Source organism: Myxine glutinosa, chromosome 3 (genome assembly GCF_964187855.1).
Source record: "Myxine glutinosa chromosome 3, kmMyxGlut1.1, whole genome shotgun sequence".
NCBI lineage: Eukaryota > Metazoa > Chordata > Myxini > Myxiniformes > Myxinidae > Myxine > Myxine glutinosa.
The window spans coordinates 47516054-47541256 of NC_136263.1; the positions used below are offsets into that span (position 1 = coordinate 47516054).

General features: G+C 45.9%; 3 protein-coding genes across 3 annotated transcripts in view; all 3 read right to left on the reverse strand.

Annotated features, from left to right (window-relative positions):
* Positions 1 to 1783: 1783 nt before the first annotated feature.
* PTCHD1 (patched domain containing 1) lies at positions 1784 to 8385 on the reverse strand. The gene is made up of 2 exons (XM_068110965.2): positions 7155 to 8385; positions 1784 to 6341 (listed from the first exon to the last, which is right to left on the reverse strand). The coding sequence occupies exons 1-2, from the start codon at positions 8206 to 8208 to the stop codon at positions 4657 to 4659; spliced, it is 2739 nt and encodes a 912-aa protein (XP_067967066.2). The 5' UTR covers positions 8209 to 8385; the 3' UTR covers positions 1784 to 4656.
* Positions 8386 to 18509: 10124 nt separating this feature from the next.
* LOC144891198 (uncharacterized) lies at positions 18510 to 20822 on the reverse strand. The gene is made up of 2 exons (XM_078773566.1): positions 20733 to 20822; positions 18510 to 19327 (listed from the first exon to the last, which is right to left on the reverse strand). Exon 2 carries the CDS (start codon positions 19074 to 19076, stop codon positions 18510 to 18512), a length of 567 nt encoding a protein of 188 aa, XP_078629692.1. The 5' UTR covers positions 19077 to 19327; positions 20733 to 20822.
* A 305-nt stretch (positions 20823 to 21127) lies between these two features.
* The window catches only part of LOC137423613 (uncharacterized), a 110085-nt gene continuing 106009 nt past the window's right edge, over positions 21128 to 25203 (reverse strand). Inside the window, exon 17 of the transcript XR_013622820.1 lies at positions 21128 to 21813. The gene's annotated coding sequence lies outside the window, so the exon portion shown is untranslated. The remainder of the gene's footprint in view (positions 21814 to 25203) is intronic.

Below are 25203 nucleotides of genomic sequence, written 5' to 3' on the forward strand. Positions count from 1 at the left end.
AGGTAGATTGTATAGATAAGTGTGCCCCGAATGTCGCGAAGAAGAAGAAACCCTCATGTAACTAAGTAGGAATCCGTTAGGCCGGATGTCGCGTAAGGTTGTATGTGTGTCCATGCGAGGGGTGGAGCTATGCTAATTAGTTAGGGTATAAGGAATACGTAAATCCCTTGTACGTAAATCGCCTCTGTGGTTTTCCCTTCATTCCTTACGACACATGCATAACCAGCCATGCATTCTGCACCTACGTACACTAAATAGACCCCATAACAAACGACTGGATCCAGACATTCGAACACTGCCATTGACGCCACCAGCCGAGTCATCGCCAGGGATGGCAGGAGGGGCCATGCGGCCCTGCCCCGAGGGGTGATGATTGGTCACGGCGATGGACTGCTGCAATGGCACTCGCTGATTGGAGCGTGCGTGGACGTCATCAAAGAACGTTCCAGCACTAGGGACAAAAAGGACACGTCCCACCATTTTACTTCTGTTGGTTGGGACATTCATTACAAGCGGGCGCATCTCTCTCTCCCTGTGCTCTCGATGGAGATGGCTGCGTGGAAAGCGGACGCGTTTCTTTCTCTCTCTCAGTTCCTGGTGTTCATACAAGCAGTCGCATTTGCTCTCTTGGTTCCGACATTCAGTACGAACAGTCGCATTTATTATTGCTCTCTTGGTTCGGACATTTGTGGTGAATGGTCGCACACCTCTCTCCTGGTCCGGGCTTTCATCCTATCATGGTCGTTTATTATTTGCCTTCAATAGACTCTGGGTGGCATAGCGTGCAGTCACACACCTCTCTCTCGGCGGACGCATCCTTCTCTTGTCTCACCTCGGTGCTTTGTGGAGCGGATGGCGAGGTAGGAGCGAGGGCCTGTTCGCTTCACTTTCGGCAGCTGGTGGGTGAACAGACTTGGCGCCAATGCGCGTTTTCCCACGCAGGGACGTGGGACCAGTGACGACCCCGGATGGTCACGGACGCCAGGGGGAGTAGCAGGCAAACGCACCACACACATTTTATTACTTTCGTTATTTTCCCCTTGTGTTGTAATTGTGTCTTAGTCGAGGATCCTCAATATAGGAATTGTAGTACCGTATATTTCTTCTTCCCTGGCATTTATTTTATTAAACCCATTGTTTGTTGCATTTTTATTTCTCGTCTGTCTTATTTAATTGTCATGGGTTTGAGGTCGCCCAAGTGAAGGTGAGCCTCGTCATCCTCCACCCTCGCACGTGCTGAAGAGATAACACCGCCATAGTTGAGTGCACGCCTCGGAGATAAAGCTCGGTTGGCCATCCGTCACCAAGGGTGTTAATCCCCGGGAACACGACAATATATTATTTATTTTATTTTTTGCTGGCAAAGACAGAAATAGGTCGATATATTAAATAAAAGTGGCAATAGAAAGAGGAATAAAGAAAACATGTAAATGAAGAGGAATGGGGGTGGGGGTGGGGGTGGGGGGAAAGAAGGAAAAATAGGTCAGCAGAGACAAATGTATATCTTACAACCCTTGCATATTAATAGCACAATGGATGGATCAACCACTCATAGGGCAGGATTAAATCAAATGGGAGAAACCACCACCAAAAATTATCAATCCAGGAAGATATCTCCATAGGGCATTAAAGAAGGGGGTATTTGACCAGGTTGGTGCCAAGGCTTCATTCACAGTGGGGTTCAAATGAGCAACCTGTGCAAACCCACCAGGTGTGTTTTGTTGTGGTTAAGGTTGCGCCCATCGCAAGCCGCAAAACAACACACGTGCCAAAGGATATTGTTAAGTGCCATTTATTTTCCTATATCAAATTTCTGAAATTTATGAAACGCCGAGCCGAACAAAACAGACAACGTTAAACAAACGGAACTCGGCACGTAAGCTGCCACGGCTAGGCTGTTTGAACAAAGTTAAGGCAATAGCCATACAAACTGCAACAGAAAAAGTTTGAACACAAATTGTCCGACAGCCAGAGCCTAAATAAATAATTACTTAGTGCATAATTATGTTTCTTTGTAACTCATTTGCATATACTTCATCCAATTTGTGCCAAAGGTCACTCATCACCATTGGCGTCTCATTCTCTCTGTCATAACTTTGTAATTGTTATTTTAGAATCATTTTAGCTTTCTCTGCCTACATTATCCTTGCCCTCTCTGTTACCTTCACCATCCACCATCATCACCCCAAATTTATCAAATCTCTTCCATGAGCATGGAAACACATCAAGAAACATCAGTGAAGATCAAATCCCAAAGATTCCCACACGTTTGCACATCTTTTCACTTCCAGGCATGGCATTATAAAAATCTCTGCATAATTCCAATGTAAAAAAATAAAAACAATTAAATAATAACATAAAGTGTGCGACTTCGTTGGGTCCCAGTACGTGGTGGCTACCACCTACCAGAAACAGTATGTTGTTGCTTTCTCCGGGAAATAACAAATGACCAATTAATGCAGAATCAACATAATTGCAGAAAGACACCAGACGAACGACAGAATTTGCAGAAAATGGGACGCGGACACCGTGTTAGTATGCCAGGTCTGGCTGGGCCCCTGAGCTGGATTGTAGAAGGTTCTGCAACGTGGCCTGTTCTCTCTATAATCTTTTGTTGCATTCCCATATATATGTTACATTTCATTATTCTTTGTCTGATAGAGGAAGGGAAGAATGGGAAGGGAGCTGTAGGGATGGAGAGAGAAATAAAGGATGGGTTGTTATGGAGACAGGATAGTTTAAAGTCGGCCCAGTGTCCCTTATCCTGCCCACAGTGCATGACCGATTACTGAGTCAATCAGTAATTAAGTAGCTTCATTGCGCCCATGAGGTCAGATATCCAGTCCTCCAAGAGCGTGGGCAATTTCTGCTCCATCTAATGCCAGGTGATGCTTGAAGCCTATTGCCACTTATGAATGACTGGTTGTTAATTCCTTGTGTACCGATTGACCGCAATTGGAGTCCTTCGTTCACATGGGTACAATTGCCGCAGTATAAAGCTTTGATCAGTGATATGGTATGGTGGCCAATCAGCCTTTCTTGCTCTGCATTGGCAAGATAATCAGTAGATTAGGTCATGCATGGGTGGAGGCTGGAGGTAAGTGGCACATACACCCTCCGCACCGTGGGTTAAGGCCTGCACAATCTCCAAATTCAACCAAAAAGCAGGTGGTGACCAGACTGTGTGTAATATGTAGTGCTTGAAAAACGTTTCAGGCCTGATCTAGCACTTTCCAGCACTGGTCGGTTTTTTTTTTTTCTCCACCAATATAATCAGAAATCATTAGCGCTCAATGTGCATTCAGTAGTTAGAGGGTCGTCAACCGTTGCACGCAATGATCATGTGATAGATGCGATCATGTGACATGCAGTCATGATCATGTGACTTTAAGATAAAGATCGCTTTGTATTTCATGCCTATGTCCATGGGTGTCATGCCAATCATTATTTAATAAATCGTGACAATTTTGTCCAATCCTTTTGGTATTGAGACAGGTCGCCATGTGAATACTGGTCGTTACCTGTTAAGCAAAATCTAGGTGCATATGTCATATCGACCGGAATATTGGTTGAAGTTGACCCAATTGCAAGCCTGGTCGTCAGTACCGGCACCATTTTCGTGCTTGTCTCAACATTTCGCTCAGTTGTGGTGGGTATGCCATCAATGGAACCAGGTGCACGATGGAAGCCCAAAGACACCTGATTATTGATTGCGGATGTCCGATGATGCGTGCTGGCTGTGTCTAACGATGCAATGCCGACCTGGATACCACGACGCACGGTACTGTGGTCATCCTCCGCAGCTTTCTGCACTACGCTGATTTACGGTGTGACATAGTGGTGTGATTTTTTTTTTAACGGACTCGCTGTGCCATTGCATGCCATGTCTTTGCTTGCTTAGTGTGCGTGCTACCACCTTGCCATGCTGTAGCATAATGCCTGGAGATGAATAATGTTGTGCTGTGTCACACCGTGCCACGTTGTACCACCGCTGCATGACAGACATTTTTGTTATTTTGCTGTTGTGGTATTTAAAATAATAACAAAACTTCCAGCTGATTCCAAAGCCATTGTCCAAGTTGTGTTCTTCTTACGTTGCTGATCATCGCCTGCCTCCGATAACCCAAGGAAAAACCAGGGTGTCGCCGAGCGAGGCCAAACATCGGCCAGAAAAGCAGCACGGCTTTGAAAATGGCGGGGCTGCTGTTGGAAAATAGTTTTGGGCTACGTCGCCATCAATCACCCAATTTATCACCAAGGAAGCAGCCAGCACTTGGGCAAGTAACAAAGCTCAGCGGAAACAAAGGTGTACTAGCTGAGGCGAAGGTGTTGTCAAATTACAAAGGCGTTCTGGTTTGTAGCACAAACATACTCTCCCCTACTAGCCCCAGATACTGAAAACCTGGCACCTTTAGTGCTGCCTTTTGCCAAATTGACCGTCATAAAATCTATTGCGTGCTCAGTAATGAAGCATGGCACGTGAGCGTATTGACTACGCCATCTCTCCCTCCAGCTCCTCAAAGCAAACGGACGGTTTGTCAAGCTAAGATAACCTGGGTACTGCCAGCAGTACATTGATTATAACGTCTCCTAACTGCAAATATAGCCACAGTGAGTCTCAAACATAAATAGATGAGATATGGTTTCCTACAGATTTCATACAGCAGTCACCTGATCCGCCATAACACGATTCTCACAGTGCAACTCCACACACTCGATCTCCTCATGCTGCTCCTGACGTTTTTTTTGTTGCCTCGCCTTCTTGGACGGAGGGAAGAACGTAAGCATAACGGGAAGAATGACGATGACATGGAGAATAGTTGAGAGGCCCACTGCCAGGTAGCACCGGAACATCGTGTAAGTCAGGTTTGAAGGCACGAAGGCGAGCGGGAGCACGGCTATCGTGAAGCACAACAAGCTCTGGACCGCAGGTGCACCCTGCAACTCCAATGCCAACTGAGTCCACCGCGTCCTCGTGAGCTCCCGCCCGCTCACAAAGGCGAACGCAATGGTCGAACAGTGGCCCGCAGCGTAACTCAGGGCAAAATTTAGGCACAGGACAGAAACGTAGTCCAGATCTACACCCCAGAGAGTTAAGTAGCCGATGGTTCCAAATTCAACCGAGGCAACGCATACGATGACCCACGCGTTGCCAAGAGGCTCTACAACCACCAGGGCCGAGAGAACAAGCAGGAAAACGAAACTTACACAAGGAATTGCAAGAGCGCCAGAAAGCGACGCCGCGCATCGGTCGACAAATATAAACGATGGGCTATAAGCAATGAAATGAAGGTCTGTCGAAACTGAAAGGAGACGGAGTGTTTCCAAGAGTGCCTGCAGTGACGAGGCATTGCTTCTGTTGGTAGTTCGAGCTGCTAAGAAGATCCGCGAGGCTTTGATCTCTGGACTGGGGCGAGCAGAATGATTCAGCACGAGATCGTCTGCGAATCGTGCGTAGTCTGGTGCGTGGAGGAAGGGGCCCAACAACGACCGTAGAAAATGCTCCTTTGAGACGTTCACCGAGTCATTGTGATGATCCAGAAAGAGGGTGAACTCTTCGAGCCACGAGAGGTGAACGTAGCCCCCCGTGATGTCCCCAATTTCAGCACGCACGCTCTCATTCCAGTAGGCCAAAGGTTCATAAACGTACAAACCAATGATCGGCGTTAAGGAGCCAAAGAAGGTCCGGTGGACTGCACGGTACCGGAGTGTCTGTGACTTTACAGGTAGCAAAACGGACAGATCACAGGGCAACTCTGTCTGCAGGCAACCCATCATGGCAAAAGAGACGTAGATGAGATAAAGAAGAACCATAAATGGTCTCACGTAGGTATTGGTTACCCACCTGGCCACAAATTCCCGCAGAAACCACACAAGTACATGAAAGTTATGCACATCACTGGCACTGGCACCCGGTGTGTGCCGGTTGTTATCGTGATGGCGGTAGAAGCGCGATGTCGGGTAGCACCATCCTGAGGGCGATGCTTCAGCATCCTCGTCGCCCTCATGTATTGATGGCACGACCTTGAAACAATACAAACCATGATAGGCCTTTCTCTCCAGGTACCCGGAAAAGACGAGGCACGATCCGAAAAAGCAAAGCAGGTAGAGGTAGTTGAACACGACGGCGAGGCAGACGGCACGACTGAACACCTTGATAACACCGAGGTTGGAGAAGGGGCTGGCAGCCAGGCCGAACGTGACCAGGTAAGTCAGGGTAGTGAGGGTGTACGTAACGAGTGCATCGGCGTACACGGTTGAGAGGCGTTCTCGTACAGGTTCCTCCTCCTTGGTCTTGCGCCAGGCCCAGAGCATCTCAAACATGCCGTGTATGCCGTGTCCTGCTCGTATACACAGACGACAAGAACAGTAAATATATAACATACATGAAGGCTTCCGTGTCTTGCTTTTCAAAAGGAAAGTACTGTAATGACACAAAAAACATAGAAATTGGATGGGAGGTTCACGCACACATCACACATCATCTTGAGTCACATGAGCAAAACTCATTCCTGTTCATGTCACGTGTCTCCAACATGGCACCTCATTCACCCTGCCCAGTGTAGTCTGGGTATTCCCTCTTCAATTACAGGTAACTATTTGCACACATAAGCTGAAATGCCACTCGTCATGGCCTTTCATCTTCTGACATCTCACAACATGGATCTCTCAGTAGAGCCACCAAGGCCCAATAGTCTCCTTGGTTTTGCACCTAGGTACACTAATATACTGCAGTTTTACTTGATACATTGCTAACCATTTCCTGACCAAATATTATATTCAGTTATCCATTCCACAGGTCTTAGAGGTCTCCATGAATATACCTCCCATGCTAAGCAAGACCTCAATGCGACCTTACGGTAAGACCTCTTATCTTGTCACCTGCCTTATTGGAAGCCAAGCCAAAGTGGATGCACGAAACTGATGTCCTAAAATTGAGCGTTTTATGTTTACTCAATTATGATTGGAAGTTGGATTTCAAATGCATAATACACAGGTGGTCGTATAAGACAGGTGATGCCATAAGAGAATGATCCCGTAGAGCTTATAATGTGCATACGTCGACAAAAGAGTTGTTAAAACCCAGAACGAGACTGAATTGATACTTTTGAGATGGACGTGAACAGACGGACACCTTAACAGGTCGAGCTCACCGATGACGATGAAAGGAAGACCGACGAGGGTCGAGTTGAACCTTCCCGCGCTGAGATTGAGTATGCCGGCTGTGGTGAGGGACGACAGCACGAAGGTGAGGAGACCCAGGAGACCCAGCCACGGCTTGGTGCGCACGGGGTCGCGCATCGAGCAGCACAGCACGAGAGCCACGGTAAGCACGGCGGCGCACGCGGCCAAGTACGGCACGCTCAAGCTCCCCGAGAGCTCGAGGTCCTGGCGCAGGGAGGACGACGTGAGCGGGTACAAGCGAAGACCCGGTTCGCGGAGACCCTCGATCGTGCGGCAGAACGCGTCCTCCCAAGCGTCGGCCGCGAGGTTTTCCGCTTTCTCGCCCGAGCGCAGCGGGTACGTGATGCGCACGGCGCGCGCCGAGCGTACGCGACCCTGGGAATCGAGCGACACACCGCCCAGTCGAGGACCGAGGAAGAACGCGTGGGAGCTCGACGAGGTGGCCAGCGTGGACCTGCGACGACCCCCCGCGACCTCGGAATCGTCCGCGGCGACTTCCTTCTTGAGCATGCCGATCGCCGGGTCCTGCGCGCAACGTCCGCTCGCGCCGTTCCGCGCGCACACGTGCGCGTACGTGTAGTTGAAGCCGTGCACGGGCACGCGCATGTCGACCAGGGCGCCGTGCACGCGGAGCACGGCGCGAGCCACCGCGACGCCCAGCACGCCCCGGTCAAACCGAGATGGAGATCCGTGCGCTCTTCCTCGTGCGGAGACCGCCGCCACCAACAGGCGACCGTAACGACCGGGGACGTGCGGACCGTCGAATAAAAGCGCCGCGGGGGTCCCGGAACGGTTTTCCGGGAAGATGGAGTGAGCGAAGCCGCGTTCCAGGCGCGCCAGGCTGTGCTCGGGGGCGAACAGCGACTCCGGCACGTCTTCGAGCTCGTAGCGACTCAAGCTGGAGCCGAGGAGAGCGGACAGGAGCACCGGGGTGGCCAAGAAGAAAACGGGGTGTTTGCTCACGAACAGGCCCAGGCGGCGCAGGCAACCCCGGAGCCCGGCCCGCACCGCCTGCCGCAGCATCCTCTAGGCGCCGGGAGCCGCAGCTCCGCTCGGCGGCGCTAGCGGCATTCTCGGGGAGGGGTCTCCGGCCGGCTCGCCGTTCCTATCGTCGTGAATAGCCCGTCCGGCTCGGACTTCACATCGGTGACCACAGAGGATCCTTCTGCCTTAATATCGGCCATACCGGGTCTGGACTGGAGCATGAGCGGCGCTTCACTGTGTGCGGGTCGGATCCTCCCTACCCAACCCTCCTCCCCACCCCTTCCTCATCGTCCCTCTATGTTCGCTTCCTCACTTAATTTTCATCTGATCCTCATCTACGCTCTCTCTTACACCTTCATGTTCACTCGTATACACTTACATCCACATATACACTCGCATATCTACATATTCACTCGTATACCCTCATATCCACATATTCACTCGTATATCCCCATTTCCACGTATTCGCTCGTATACCCTCATATCCACTCATATACCCTCATATCCACATATTCACTTGTATACCCTCATATCCACATATTCACTCGTATACCCTCATATCCACATATTCAATCGTATACCCTCATATTCACATATTCACTCGTTTATCCTCATATTTACATATTCACTCGTATACCCTCATATCCACATATTCACTTGTATACCCTCATATCCACATATTCACTTGTATACTCTCATGTCCACTTATTCACTCAAGCACCCTCATATTCACATATTCACTCATATACCCTCATATCTACATATTCACTCGTATACCCTCATATCCACATATTCACTCGTTTATCCTCATATTTACATATTCACTCGTATACCCTCATATCCACATATTCACTTGTATACCCTCATATCCGCATATTCACTTGTATACTCTCATGTCCACTTATTCACTCAAGCACCCTCATATTCACATATTCACTCATATACCCTCATATCTACATATTCACTCATATACCCTCATATCCACTCGTATACCCTCATATTCACATATTCACTCGTTTATCCTCATATTTACATATTCACTCGTATACCCTCATATCCACATATTCACTTGTATACCCTCATATCTACATATTCACTCGTATACTCTCATGTCCACTTATTCACTCATGCACCCTCATATTCACATATTCACTCATATACCCTCATATCTACATATTCACTCGTATACCCTCATATCCACATATTCACTCCTATACCCTCATATTCACTTGTATACCCTCATATCTGCATATTCACTCGTATACCCTCATATTCACATATTCACTCGTTTATCCTCATATTTACATATTCACTTGTATACCCTCATATCCACATATTCACTCGTATACCCTCATATCCACATATTCACTTGTATACCCTCATATCTACATACTCACTCGTATACTCTCATGTCCACTTATTCACTCATGCACCCTCATATTTACATATTCACTCGTATACCCGCATATCCACATATTCACATATTCACTCGTTTAACCTTATATTCACATATATCATGTGGCCAAGCTATGCTGTCATATTCACACATTCACTGCCTTGTACACTCATTCACTGCATTGTACACTCATTCACTCATTCACTTCTATACGTTCATATCCACATATTAACTTGTATTCTCTCATATCCATATATTCACTCATATACCCTCATATCTACATATTCACTCGTATACCCTCATATCCACATATTCACTCGTATAGCCCCATCTCCACGTATTTGCTCGTATACACTCATATCCACATATTCACTCGTATACCCTCATATCCACATATTCAATCGTATACCGTCATATCCACATATTCACTCATATGCCCTCATATCCACATATTCACTTGTATACCCTCATATCCACATATTCACTCGTATACCCTCATATTCACATATTCACTCGTTTATCCTCATATTTACATATTCACTTGTACACTCGCATATCCACATATTCACTCGTATACCCCCATTTCCACGTATTCGCTTGTATAACCTTGTATCACATTTTCACTCGTTTAACCTTATATTCACATATATCATGTGGCAAAGCTATGCTGTCATATTCACACATTCACTGCCCTGTACACTCATTCACTGCATTGTACACTCATTCACTCATTCATTTATATACCTTCATATCCACATATTCACTTGTATTTTCTCATATCCATATATTCACTCAAATACCCTCATATCTACATATTCACTCGTATACCCTCATATCCACATATTCACTCAAATACCCTCATATCCACACATTCACTCGTATACCTTAATATTCACATATTCACTCGTTTATCCTCATATTTGCATATTCACTTGTGCACTCACATATCCACATATTCACTCGTACACCCACATTTCCACGTATTCACTCGTATAACCTTGTATCACATTTTCACTCGTTTAACCTTATATTAACATATATCATGTTGCCAAGCTATACTGTCATATTCACACATTCACTGCCTTGTACACTCATTCACTGCATTGTACACTCATTCACTTCTATACCTTCATATCCACATATTCCCTTGTATTTTCTCATCTCCATATATTCACTCATATACCCTCATATCTACATATTCACTCGTATACCCTCATATCCACATATTCACTCGTATACCCTCATATCTACATATTCACTTGTATATCCTCATGTCCACATATTTACTCATACACCCTCATATCCACATATTCACTCGTACACCCTCATATCCACATATTCACTTGTATATCTTCATATCCACATATTCACTCGTATACCCTCATATCTACATATTCACTCGTATACCCTCATATCCACATATTCACTCGTATACCCTCATATCTACATATTCACTCGTATACCCTCATATCCACATATTCACTCGTATACCCTCATATCCACATATTCACTAGTATACTCTCATATCTACATATTCACTTGTATTCTCTCATATCCACATATCCACTCGTATACCCTCATTTCCACATATTCACTCATATACCCTCATATCCACATATTCACTCGTATACCCTCATATCCACATATTCACTCCGAAACACTCATATCCACATATTCACTCGTTTACCCTCATATCTACATATTCACTCGTATACCCTCATATCCACATATTCACTCGTATACCCTCATATCCACATATTCACTCGTATACCCTCATATCCACATATTCACTCATAAACCCTCATATCCACATATTCACTCGTGTACCCTAATATCCACATATTCACTCGTATACCTTCATATCCACATATATCCTCTGGTTCATACACCCTCATATTCACATTCACTCTCATATTTACCTGTATTCCTTCATCTTCACATCATTCACTTGTTTTCCCTCATAGTTGCATATTTCCTTTTGTGTACCTTCATTCACATATACCCTCATTCACATATACCCTTTTCACATATACCGCAACAGGGTGACATGCATCACGTGACATGGATCGGGGTGAGCTTCGCTCATTGTGCTGCACATGTTTGTCTTTGCATTAGTTCAGTTCATTGTGAATTTGACACCATAATATGACGGAGGATATAGTGAGACAGAAAATTCACGCTGTACGCTTGTCTTCTGTATCTGGAAATTCGGATGAAGTTCACAGACAACTTGTCAAAGAATGTGGCGCCGAAACAAATGACAGAAGAACAATCGGCAGAATAAACAAGCAGTTTGATGAAACCAGCAGCATTCTTCCAAAACAGTCACCAGGTAGGCCTCGTACTGTTCGAACTGAGGAAATCAGAGTGGTCATTCCACAACAACTCGACAGTAACACACCGTTATCAACTCGTCGTTTATCAAACGTCACCAACATGAGCCGATCATCAATTTGAAGAATACTAAAAGACCTGAATGCGAAACCATACATACCCAGATTAAATCACAAACTATCTGAGGATGATTTTGACAGGCGCGTTGAGGCATGTAAGACATTGCTTGGGTTAATGGATATGACAATGATTTGCATAACAGGATCTTGTGGTCAGATTAATACAAGTTTACTTTATCTGGTTCTCTGAATCGTCATAACAGCATGATTTGGGCAGTAGACAACCCACGATTTACTGTTGAGCACAACGTCCAGTATCAAGCTAGTGTGTCCGTCTGGGCAGGCATTTCTTCTGGAGGCATTGTTGGACCAATATTTTTCGAACAAAATGTGAATGCTGCAAATTACCTTCTAATGTTGGAGCAGCATGTATTTCCACTCAATGATGGCCAAATGTGGTTCATGCATGATGGTGCGCCTGCTCATTATGCTGCCAGTGTACGCCAGGCCCTCGATTTGAACTTTACAGACAAATGGATTGGCAGTCGTGGTCCGGTTGAATAGCCGCCGCGGTCTTGTGATTTAACAACACTCTGTGATTTCTTCCTTTGGGGTTTCCTCAAACACAAAGTGTATGCGAGGAATCCTACGACCCTGAGAGACTTGAAACAATTCACCCATAATGCGACTGCTGCCTTAACGACTGAAACATGCAGAACTGTGTGTCAGAGTGCAGTTTGAACATTTGAACTGATCTGTTTCATGTATATTTGACTGATTAGACTGTTTAACGAGTAATCATGTTTTGTTTTGCACCAAAGAACAATAATAAACTTAGTTGTTTGTTGCAGGTATCGTTCTTCAAAATGTTCCCAGGGTTTCTGGACCACTCTGTGTGTATATATGTATAATTGTTATGGATTCGTCACTTCCGTTGTTGCGGTTTTCATCCCCTTGAAACATTTCTGGTTCTATGTAGTATTATTATTATTGTTTGAGGGAGATAGCCATTATTATTGTCACAAGGTAAAAATGTTAATGTTAAATGAAACAGGAAACCGGTTCAGGAACCGGAAGAGGAGGAAGAAGAGGAGAGGGAAAGAGGAGGCGGGGCGAGTGAAGTCAGACAAGAAGCGAGTCGCTTCAAGCTCCGTAGCGAGCATTGTCGAACAAAAGTCGCGAGTGAACTTTGAGTTCCTTGAAAGGAATTCCTGCGATAGGTGTTATCGCTGGGATTGAGAAACCTGCGTAGTCAGGTTTGGCGTTGGGATTCTGACGAATCATCGCCGGGTCGTTTCGACTCAAGTATGAGCCGTCGGCCATTTTGACCCTCACGCTTTGTTCATCGCAAAAGGTCTTTGCTACGCGTCAGTTCTGTCACCATCCTGTCTTTTGTCGGGGATGTGTGTGCGCAACGCGGAGTTTGAAGATTAATTTGCGGTTCGCCGACTGAACAGTGAACGTTCATATCTGGAGGTGCCTTTGGATTCCCATTCCTCCGTGAGTTTGCCTGACACGGTTTTGGACCACGTGATTCTTTATGCCGCTTCGGCCGCCTACGCCAGTGAGCTGTTTTGGCAGTGTGACCAGGCCCGTCATCTGAACGGGGTTCGGGTTTCAATTTGATCTCGCTCTGACACTCGCTGGAGGGGATCACCTTTGAGTTATAGAGACATTGGCGAGTGTTCTTTTTCACTCACTTGGAGCACAGTGAGTTATCTTACCCTAGCTGATGGTACCATCATAAGATGTGTTGATTGTATTGTTGATTGCTATCATTGTTGTATCGTTATTCCTGTGTGATTTTTAATACATTATTTGTTTGTTGATAACCATTGGTGTGGTTTCAATATTGATTTTGACACGGAATAACACATTTTTCTGCCGTGGCTCTTCTCGGGGTTTGAAGGTACACCGTGACCAGGAGGTCGTTTTGCGTCCTTCCACAAGCCGGGACAATGTACTGCATAAATAAAACAAGACCGAAAGTCTAACAGCGGTGTAGCCGGGCTTGTTTGATACTTCAGTTGAAGAGGTTCATATGACCTGGACGGGGTTACCAGGAATTAAATAATGTCCATCCGCAACCATATCTCGAAGATGTTTGGACGGTTTTGTTCATATTTGGTACAAAGACAAAGACAAAGACAAAAACGTAACAGAAATTGGGGGCTTGTCCAATTGACTCGGGGGCTCGAAATTGGGTCTTCGTCCGGGATTAAATTCCCTAATAACACTCATCCAGGATTAAATTCCCTGATAATTTGTCCGGGAGAGAATTCCCTAGCATTCCCAAAATTCCAAAATTTGGAATTTCTCTAACATTCCCAAATTTTTCAAAAAGATTTGAAATTTTTGTGTGAAGGTTAACAGGTGCTAACTAATAGTCACCATGGTGTTTGATGCAGGAGAGTTTGCGGCATCCCCTAATGAGGCACAGTTCCAAGCATTAAAAAAATCGGAACTCTTGATATTGGCCAGACATTTTAACTTGGAGGTCCGAGTTAGTATGAAGAAGGCAGAGATGCAGACATTAGTGGTAGAATCTCTGGTGGGACAGGGAACATGGACAGAGGTAGCCTTGGATTGGTTACCCGAGGAAAAAGAAAATGTGGAGCTCCGGAAAATGGAGATGCCACTGCAGAGCCAGGAAAGGTTAAAAGCAGAGGAAAGGAAAGCAGAAGAAAGAAGAGCAGGGGAAAGAGCAGAGGAAAGGAGAGCTGCAAGTGAACTCGAGGAGAGAAGAGCAGAGGAAAGGAGAACTGAAAGGGAACTCGAAGAAAGAATAGAAAAAGAAAGGGCAGAGGAACGAAGAGCCGAAAGGGAGTTAAAGGAACGTGACATGGAGTGTCAGAGGGAACTTAAACTCAAGGAGCTGCAAATAATGGAAGAACGGGGAGAGGTAACATCCATGCCGGCTAGTTCGACAACTAGTCAGAACACCTGGGATGTTGGTAGGCATGTGAGGCTGGTTCCACCCTTCAATGAAAAGGAGGTAGCCAGCTTTTTTTTACACTTTGAGAAAGTGGCTCGAATGCTAAAATGGCCTGAGGAGTCCTGGACCGGACGATGTTAGTGCAAAGTGTTCTGGTGGGTAAAGCTCAGGATTTTTTTCGGCTCTACCAATTGACCAATGTGCAGATTATGAGATAGTGAAGAAAACCATTCTCAATGCCTATGAATTGGTCCCTAAAGCTTACCGGCAAAAATTCCGGAATGCCAGGAAGAGGGAGAGTGAGACCCATGTGGAGTTTGCCAGAATGAAGGAAACCATGTTTGATCGGTGGTGTGATTCGAAAGGGGTTGGGAAAGACTTCAAACTGTTGCGACAATTGATCCTGGTGGAGGAATTCAAACAGTGTGTCCACGAGGACATTAAAGTACATCTGGAGGAAAAGAAGGTACCAGAGTTGTATGAGGCAGCAACCGTGGCAGATGACTATGCCTTGACACACAGGACGGGGTTCCACAAACCTAACTTCTCACCTAAAATTAGCCAGGGGAGTTAGGGTACATCCAGTGTGGAGAACGAAAATTCATGGGGGCGGCCTAGAGAGGACTATGAGGACAAATCTGATACCGCGACTTTTAGGGATCAGAAGACTACAGTTCCAAGACAGACCTATCTTCCGGGGGGCTTGAGGCAAACCACGAGTTTCTCCTCCGGGCCTACTTGCGCTTTTTGCAAGAAACCTGGACACTTGATGTACCACTGTTATGCCCTGGAAAGGAAAAATCAGGAGCGGAGTCAGACTAGTACAACTCCGAATGCATTGGCAAATGTGAGAAATCGCCCTCAAAAGGGTTACAAACCATTTATTTCAGAGGGGTTGGTGTCACTGGATGGAGACTTGACTAACCAGAGACCTGTTAAGGTGTTGACGGACACAGGAGCACATCAATCTTTGATGCCTGAGGGCATTTTGCCATTGTCAGAGAAGAAGGTAACTGGTGTTAGTGTTTGTTTACAGGGGGCTGGTGGCTGTGTTAAAGCTCCACTTCATGTCATCCATTTAGAGTCTGATTTGGTGTCAGGACCGGTCACCGTAGGTTTACAAGCCACTCTTCCTGTTGAGGGAGTATCTTTTGTTATCGGGAATGATTTAGCCGGTGGTCAAGTTTCTGGTAACCCGATGTTTGTTGAAAAGCCTAGTATGGAAAATAACACTGCACAGTTAGAGCAGGAGATTCCGGGTATCTTTCCATTCTGTACCGCGACTCGTGTTATGAGTAGGAAGCGCCCTGACGAGAAGAGGAAGTACCCTGAAACTAAGTGTCAGCACACACAAGTCAGGGATGGAGGCAGTGTTGGCAAGCTCTTTGTAGGTGGACTGAACTTCAACACAAAGGAAGATGTTCTGGACTCTGTCTTCGGCAGATATGGACCGCTGTTGGAAGTGCTGCTGATAAAAGACAGGGAGACACAAAAGTCAAGAGGGTTTGGCTTTGTCACGTTTGAAAACACAAAGGATGCCAAAGATGCAGAAAAGGATTTAAATGGCAAGGATTTGGATGGTCGGACCTTAATAGTAGAGAAGGCAGGCCATGGGCGTCGAGGGGGCTACAGAGGAGGAAAACGTGGAGGTAGTTTCAGGGGTGGCTTTGGTTCCCGGGGTGGGAGTAGTAGTTTTGGTGGTGGCCGCAGTCGATATTACTATGGAGGCTCCCAGAGTTACGGCAGCTCCCGAAGGGATGATTATCAGGGTAGTGGCCGAGAAGGAGACCGCTATTCACGTGACTACAGCAACAAGCGTTCCAACCGTGATTATTATGAAAGTTAGGAAGAGTTGAAGCACTGAATGCTGCGGAGCAGCCGAGCCAAGATTCCTACACGGATTAACCGTGAACGCCACGCTCCTAAAGGCGTCCATGTAGTGAACTTTCCTACACGGATTAACCGTGAACTCCACGTTCCTAAAGGCGTCCATGTAGTGAACTTTCCTACACGGATTAACCGTGAACTCCACGTTCCTAAAGGCGTCCATGTAGTGAATACTTCCAGGCCTCACCACCCAATAACCATGGAACCTGGCTCTCAGCTCGGCCTCCCGGAAAAAGTGCTATAGATTTGTTTTCCTTTGGATTTTTGATCATAACCCCTTAACCTTCATTCAAAAGAAACTAAAAATAAAAATCAGAGGTTGATGAGATGGAGTTTGGCTTTGCAGAGGTTCAACTTGGAAATTGAGCATGTAAAGGGCAGGGACAATGTCGTTGCTGATGCTTTGTCCATTTAATTGCTGATCATGGATGTTACCATTGCTGATCTTAAAACATTTAATAATTCTGGTATCCAAATCCATATTCAAATCTTCACCAAAATCAAATCGATTCGGTCTTGTCTCATATCCAACCGGTCCACCAAGTTTCGTTCAAATCCGTACATAAAATTTGAGATATCATGCTATTTATCTGTTTTAGTCCTAGTACTCATTGGTGAAGAATCACTTTAAAAATTATACTCGCCGGATCCGGATCGTGACCAAAATTGAATCAAGCCGTCCTTGTCACACGCAACCTCTCCACCAAGTTTTGCCCAAATCCGTCCATAACTTTTTGAGATATCCTGCTATATATAGTTTTTGGCCTTATCTCCTAATGGTGAAGAATCACTTTAAAAATTCTACTAGCCGGATCCGGATCCGGATCTTCACCAAAATCTAATAATTTTGTCCTTGTCACATACGCTACCTCTCTGCCAAATTTCGTCGGAATCCATCCACAACTTTTTGAGACATCTTTATTACAGACAGACAGACAAACAGACAGACAAACAGTCAAGATAGGGGTGAAAACATAACCTCCATCAACCTTCTGTGGCGGAGGTAATAAAAGGCCGTGTGTGTGTTTCCTCCATAACTCCAAAACCATGAAACTTAGCAGCCCCAAACTTTGCATGCATACTTATCGACCTCCAAGGGACTGAGTGTTTGGGTGTCAAAACCAAAAAAGTCTTACCACAATGGCGGTCTACAGCCTATTCAAATGTGCCTTGCTTTGGAAACACCAAATATACTCTCATGAATTATTTAAAGTATATACAGTCGGACCCCACTCTTCGCGGGGGATACATTGTTGCAGAGGGGGATAGAGAGGAACAAACCGCGAATGGCATGGCAAAATCTGCAAATGGTGAGGCAAATCCCGAGAATATTGACGATAATCCGCGAAGGTTGATGAAACTCTGCTGCTCTGCTGCACTGCATGCCACGAAATTGTTTCAATGGGGAAACGGGGGATAGGTTGGTTATAGGTTCCCGGCGGTTCCTGATTCATAGAGGAAATTTTTTCAAGTTTAAAATGTTTTCGACCGCAAATGCACATGATTACAGTTTCATAAAAACTCTCTTACAAATAAAAGAAACGACAACACCATGTGCCATCTCCAATTTATTGAAGGAATGCGCTTACAGTTTATCAAAAGTGCTTAACCAGTTTGACCATACCGCACCGTGAAACGAAAAAAAACAACAACAACATCATGTACTGTTTAAATTTTTTATTTTACAAACACACGTAACTTTCAAATGATGATGATGATTAATTATTACTTAAAATCCCATGAATTCCTCGAACTCTGAGGGTGACCAAAATGATGGTGCTGCAAAATTGTGCACTAAGGGAGAGGCAGGACAGGCAGGAGAAGGTGCTGATGGTCTTGAGGTGGAGGGAGCAGAGCGGAAGAAATGTGTAATGGAGAGCTGCCTGGCAGATTGCTGCAGGTTTTGATGTAGCTCTTTGTACGGGAGCAGCACATCATCCAAGCCCCTCTTGAACTTGTGGTACTGCGCCACGACTGGGACAGCATCTTGCAACTTGTCCACAATTGCCCACATATCCTGCAGCACCTCGCCCAGGAACTGGACGGTGAGGTTGGACCTCAGCACCTCTTCCTCATCACTGCCAGCCTCCTCCTCAGAAACCTTTGTAATGACCTCATCCTCCTCGGAAACCTTTGTAATGGCCTCCTCCTCCTCCTTGGAAACTTTTGTAATGGCCTCCAACTCATCCTCGGTGAGCGGGTTTAGGGAACAGTTCAACATCATGGGTTTCAACATGAAGTCCCCTTTTGCGTTTGCGTGAATGAGAGGTCCACTCAAAACCCTATTCGTCTGCATGTTGTCCTCTATCCATGTTGTCCTTGAGTCTTCTCCATCCTTTCCATGTGGACATTCCAAACACTCTAACGAATCGCCTTCTCCTTCTTCCGTATGTAGCGAACAGTAGATTCATTGATGCCGTAATGCCTGCCCACAAAGGCTGCACTCTCTCCTCTCAAAAGCCGGTCGAACAGCTCCACTTTCTGGCTCTGGCTCATCACTTTCTTCTGCCTCTTGGTAGTCAACGCATCTCCGGCACTGGTCTTGCGCTTGGAAGCCATGATTGAACAATGAGCAAAGCGAGAGTCAAAAACGCAGGTCAAAGCCATGGGACAAGAAAAATGATTGAGACCCAAGACAAACTTAGTATATGTAGGAATGCAGGCATTGTTGTTAGCTGCGGGAGGGGTGAGTACTCATGCACTCACATTGTTGGTGGAGCATGTTATCGGATGATACCATATTGAGCCTATCTGCTAATTTCAATAAAAGGCTTAATGAAGCGTTTTCATTCTAGAATTCACAGAGTTGACTTGTTTACGCAGCTGGTGGGGCATAACATGAAGCTCTCGATTATAGTGCTGCTAAAATTTGTGGCCGAGAAAGCCATGAAAACGCGAAGCACACAGCAGTGAATGTAGAAGCAGGTCAAGTTTGCGGCTCGTAGAAGATGTTTTTTTTGCGTATGTCCAGCTGCTTTATGCATGGCTGGAGAAAGATTGGTTTTATAAATGTATCAAGCTAGCGGCTCGTGAAAATTGTTTTTTTTGCTCCCCCGAAAAACCGCGAATTCATGGGACATGGCCGCGAATCGAGAAACAGGTCGCATTTTATCAACCGAGAATAGACGGCACCCGCGAATAGCGGAACCGTGAATAGCAGGGTCCAACTGTAATGAAAATCTGGATTTGGATTTGAGGATCAGATCCTGTTCACTAAATAAGTATAGAAATATGGAGTGATATCTGACAAAATTGGACACATTACCGATTCTTATAACTAAGTGTATATCTCTTACTCAGCTTTCAGCTATGCTGTCTTTCCTCTTACTCCACATTGCCAAAGCATTAAACTTAACTTTTTCTACTGTTCCAACAATTATACTGAGTGAAGAAAAGATTAAGGAATGTGCCCCAAGTGTAACTTCATTGAGTAAAATGAAATTAATTAACCAGAGGTAATTGAGTACAATGAAAATAATTAACCAGCAGGATTGATGGCAAGGCTTCCGCAGCCTGTGTACTCCATGGGCAAATCTCTGTGTAAGAAAGGCAAGATAAATAATATTAAAGATTGAATTGTAGAAGGTAGAGGCACTGCTGTCTCAAAGCAGACTAGCTAACCCCTCCCAGCCCATTTTTGTTCTGTGAAGAGACAACTTTCTGTATTTGTCTTGTTTCAATCCAAGGGGCTGGTTGTTCTGCTTTTGTTTTCTTTGTGTAGCCCCCATCTCGAGTGGCCCTGTAGGCTTTGTGGCGGGCAATATCCCATTAAATAGAAGAATGTGCCTCTCCTCCTGCTATGCCTATATCCTATAGTTGTGTCCCCGGTTTTAAGACCCCTGGGTGACGGATGGCCAACCGAGCTTTAACTCCAAGGCGTATACTCAACTATGATGGTAGTGACATGCATGGAGGGGGGGGGGGTGGGTATTGGAGGACAGCGAGTGCTTACCTCTACGGCTGGATGTGACGCTGGTTTTCCGAACCACTAACAAATAAACGGACAAGACAAAGAATTGGAAGTCAACAACTAAAAGGTTTAATAAAAATCAATGCAATACAAGAAAAACAAGAAAAAGAGCAATCAGAGATTGCAAACCCTCGCCAGGATGTATTTTCAGTGGTTTTTAAGGCTTTTGTGTTCAAACAAATATGGCGGCCGAACCACGTGACCGATGATGTGATCTTTTTTTTTTTCTCCACCAATTTATGCCGACATGACGCTCAAGAAATTTCATCTTAATCGGATGAAGTTTTGTACTTGTCGAATTATGACGTCATAATGGAGGCACCTATGACATCATCATTAACTTGTTTTATTCCCCATGGAGAGTTCTTTACAATGAGCCATGTCTCAATTTTTCCTATGCAGCGCTTTTGGAGATATCGAGGTGCAACGTTTTTCGGTTTTTCCAAGATGGCGGCTGAACCATGTGACCTATGACATCATCATTAAAAAAATTCTCCACCAATTTATGCCTACAGGACGCTCAAGAAATTTAATCTTGATCAGATGAAGTTTTGTACTTGTCGAATTATGACATCATAATGGAGGCACCTATGACATCATCATTAAGATTTTTTATTCCCTATGGAGAGTTCTTTACAATGAGCCATTTCTCAATTTTTTCTATTCAGCGCTTTCCGAGATATAGAGGTGCAAAGTTTTTCGATTTTTCCAAGATGGCGTCCGTCCACGTGACCTATGACGTCATAATTGTCATTAAAATTATACAGGTGGAGTTGCACCTATGGTGAAAATTTCCTGTCAATCCGACCAACGGTTGCAGAGAAAATCATATTTATTCTGTGCTGACAAACAGACAAACAAACAAACGGACACAAATGCAATACCCTCTCCTCTGGCGAGGGTAACGACCATGACACTAATTTCCTAACCGAGGGACCCTCCTTACGGACTCAAATACAGACACAGGGAAAAATAAATGAAAGTAAAAATGTGATGTGTAGCGTTTGCTGGGTACTCAGCTGGGTATCCTTGACCGTCCCGGGCCGTCACCGGTCCCGCGTTCCTGCGTGGGAAAACACGAGTTGGCATGAAGTCACATTCACCGCCTGGCACCGACATGAAACGAACAGGCCAGAGCTCCTCCCATGTCCTTATCGCTAGGCTGCACCGATCTCCGACCGTCCTGAACTTCCCAGGTGCACACGGCATGGAACGCCGCCATCACGCGCCAACACCAAGGAGAGGAAAGAGAAGGAGGCGTCCGGTCGCAATGAAGGCCAGGACAGAAGAGAGTGTATAAACTGCGAGACTGCTTGTCACAAACCCAGCACAAAAGAGCTTTTGCGAAACGTACTGTCCGTAATAAATGTCGGAACCAAGAGTGTATAAACTGACAGCTTGCGAGGAAAGCCACAAACCAAGAGAGAGCATGAGATGCGACTGCTCACTATGAAACCCAGCGCAAGAGAAAGGGGAAAATGGCAGGATGCGTCCTTTTTGTCCCTGGCGCTAGAATGTACTCTCTGACGTCACCCACGCTCCAATCAAAGAGCCCCATCGCTTCAGTCTATGGCTAGCAATCATTCCTTTCGTGGCGGGGCCTTATGGCCTTCTTCACTCCCCGAGAGATGACTTGGTTGGGTGGCGTCAGTGGTAGAATGTCAGGATCCGGTCGGCGGTTACGTTATTTAATTGTAGGCGCTGATCGCATGGCTGGTGTTGCAAGTGTCATAAGGAATGAAGGGAAAACCACAGAGGTGACTACTGTTACGGATTCGGCACTCATTCTTAGTGTTGTTGTTATTATTGTGGGTCCAAGTATTGGGATTGTTGTTGTTTAAAGGAAATCCGGATCGAGACCGGAAGAGGTGGAGCGAAGAAAAGGAGGTGGGAGGAGACCGGAAAGGTGATGGTTGAAGCTCGGTAGCGAGCATTGTCGAAGGAGACGGTGCGGTTGAGCCGATAAAGGAAGTCCTGCCTTCAGCGTTGTGATCGCTGGGACTGTTCACATCTGCGTGTGAGATCGACGTCGGATTCGGATGAACCCTCGTCGCATAAGTTCGCCGCGAGTACAAGCCCGCCGCCATTGGGACTCACGCGCGTTGTGCGGCGTTTGCAGAGTGAGGTTGCCGCGTCTGCTGGGTTCGCCTTCCTCGGTGGGTTGCCAAGGACGTGTGTGCGCGCCAGCGGCCTTTGAAGGAGACGGTGCGGTTTGCAGCTGCACGGTGTACGTGCATGTTTGGAGCGTCTTGGGAAAGCGCCCACACCACCGCCACTGTGCGGGAACTGGATCACGTGATCTCCGGGTTGTTTCACTCGTCCAAGCCTCAATTGACTTTGAGCGGCCATTGATCCGACGATCGCCGAAGCGACTCGACATCGCCTTGGAGGAGTCCAGAGACATTGGGGGGGGGGGGGGGGGGAAGTGCCGTAAGTTGGGTTAGAGGGATATATTATATATAAGGTGGTACCATCTCAAATATTGTGATTGTAATTGTGAATTGATGTATTCACCCTTTTTGTGTTTGGGATTGTGAATATATCTTTGTTCGTTCATAACCCTTGGTGTGGTCTCCTTAATGATCTGATTGATTTCCCCAAGGATAACATATTTCTCTGCCGGGGCTCCCCTCGAGGTTCGGAGGTCACCGAGACCACGTAAATAGGGGAGGGCCCCGTAACAGAATTGGGGGCTCGTCCAATTGATATTCGTGGGCTCGCAATTGGGTCTGCGTCTGGGATCTGAAAATTCCTAAATTTAGTCAGGTAAAGAATTCCCTAACATTCCCAGAATTCCCCAAGTAAAAAAAGAAAAGAAAAAAGAATTAATTTTTAATAATTTAATTTTAATAATTAATTTATTATTAATTTTTTTTGATTTTTCTGTGAAGGTTAACAGGTGTTAACAGTCATCACCATGGAGTTTGACGCAGGGAAATTTACAGTGACCCGTAGTGAAGCACAGTTCAGAGCGTTAGTAAAATCGGACCTCTTGAAATTGGCCAAACATTTTAACATGGAGGTCCGAACTCATATGAAGAAGGCAGAGTTGCAGACAGTGGTGATACAATCTATGGTGGGATTAGGAACATGGGAAGAGGTAGCCTGGGATTGGTTACCAGAAAAACAAGAAAATGTGGAGCTCCGGAAACTGGAGATGCAATTACAGAGCCGGGAAAGGGAAAAAGCAGAGGAAAGGAAAGCAGAAGAGAGAAGAGAAGAGAAACAAGCAGAGGAAAGGAGAGTGGAGAGAGAACTCCAGGAAAGGTTAAAAGTACAGGAAAGAGAACTCCAGGAAAGGTTAGAAGAGAAGAAAACAGAGGAAAGGAGAGTGGAAAGAGAACTCCAGGAAAGGTTAGAAGAGAAAAAAACAGAGGAAAGGAGAGTGCAAAGAGAACTCCAGGAAAGGTTAAAAGTACAGGAAAGAGAACTCCAGGAAAGGTTAGAAGACAAAAAAACAGAGGAAAGGAGAGCGGCAAGAGAACTTGAAGCAGAGGTGAGAAGAGCCGAAAGGGAGTTAAAGGACCATGAATTGGCGCGTCAGCAGGAAATTAAAGTCAAGGAGCTGGAGTTAATGAGAGAACGGGGAGAGGTACCATCCCTGCTGACTGGTTCGACACCAAGTCAGAACACCTGGGATGTTGGCAGACATGTGAGGCTGGTCCCACCCTTCAATGAAAAGGAGGTAGCCAAGTTTTTTCCACACTTTGAGAAAGTGGCTCGACAGATAAACTGGCCTGAGGAGTACTGGTCCATACTAGTGCAAAGTGTTCTGGTGGGTAAAGCTCAAGAGATTTATTCGGCTTTACCGATTGACCGATCTGCAGATTACGAGGTATTGAAGAAACACATTCTCAAAGCTTTTGAATTGGTCCCGGAAGCTTACCGGCAAAAATTCCGGAATGCCAGGAGGAGGGAGAGTGAGACCCATGTGGAATTTGCCAGAGTGAAGGAAACCATGTTTGATAGGTGGTGTGATTCAAAAGGAGTGGGGAAAGACTTCGAACTATTGCGACAATTGATCCTGGTGGAGGAATTCCAACAGTGTGTCCACGAGGACATTAAAGTACATCTGGAGGAAAGGAAAGTACCAAAGTTGTATGACGCAGCAACCATGGCAGACGACTATGCCTTAACCCACAGGATGGGGTTCCGCAACCCTAACTTCTCGCCTAGACTTAGCCAGGGGAGCTATGGTACGGCGGGGCGGAGAACGAAAATTCATGGGGGCGACCTCGAGAGGAGGACCACTCTGATATCACGACTTCTAGAGGGCAGAAGTCAACGGTTTCCAGGCAGACGTATCCTCCGTGGACCTCGAGGCAGACCACGAGGTTCTCCGCCGGGCCTACTTGCGCTTTTTGCCATAAACCAGGACACTTGATGTCCCACTGTCATGCTTTGGGAAAGGAAAATCAGGAGCGGAGTCCGACTAGTACAACTCCGAATGCGA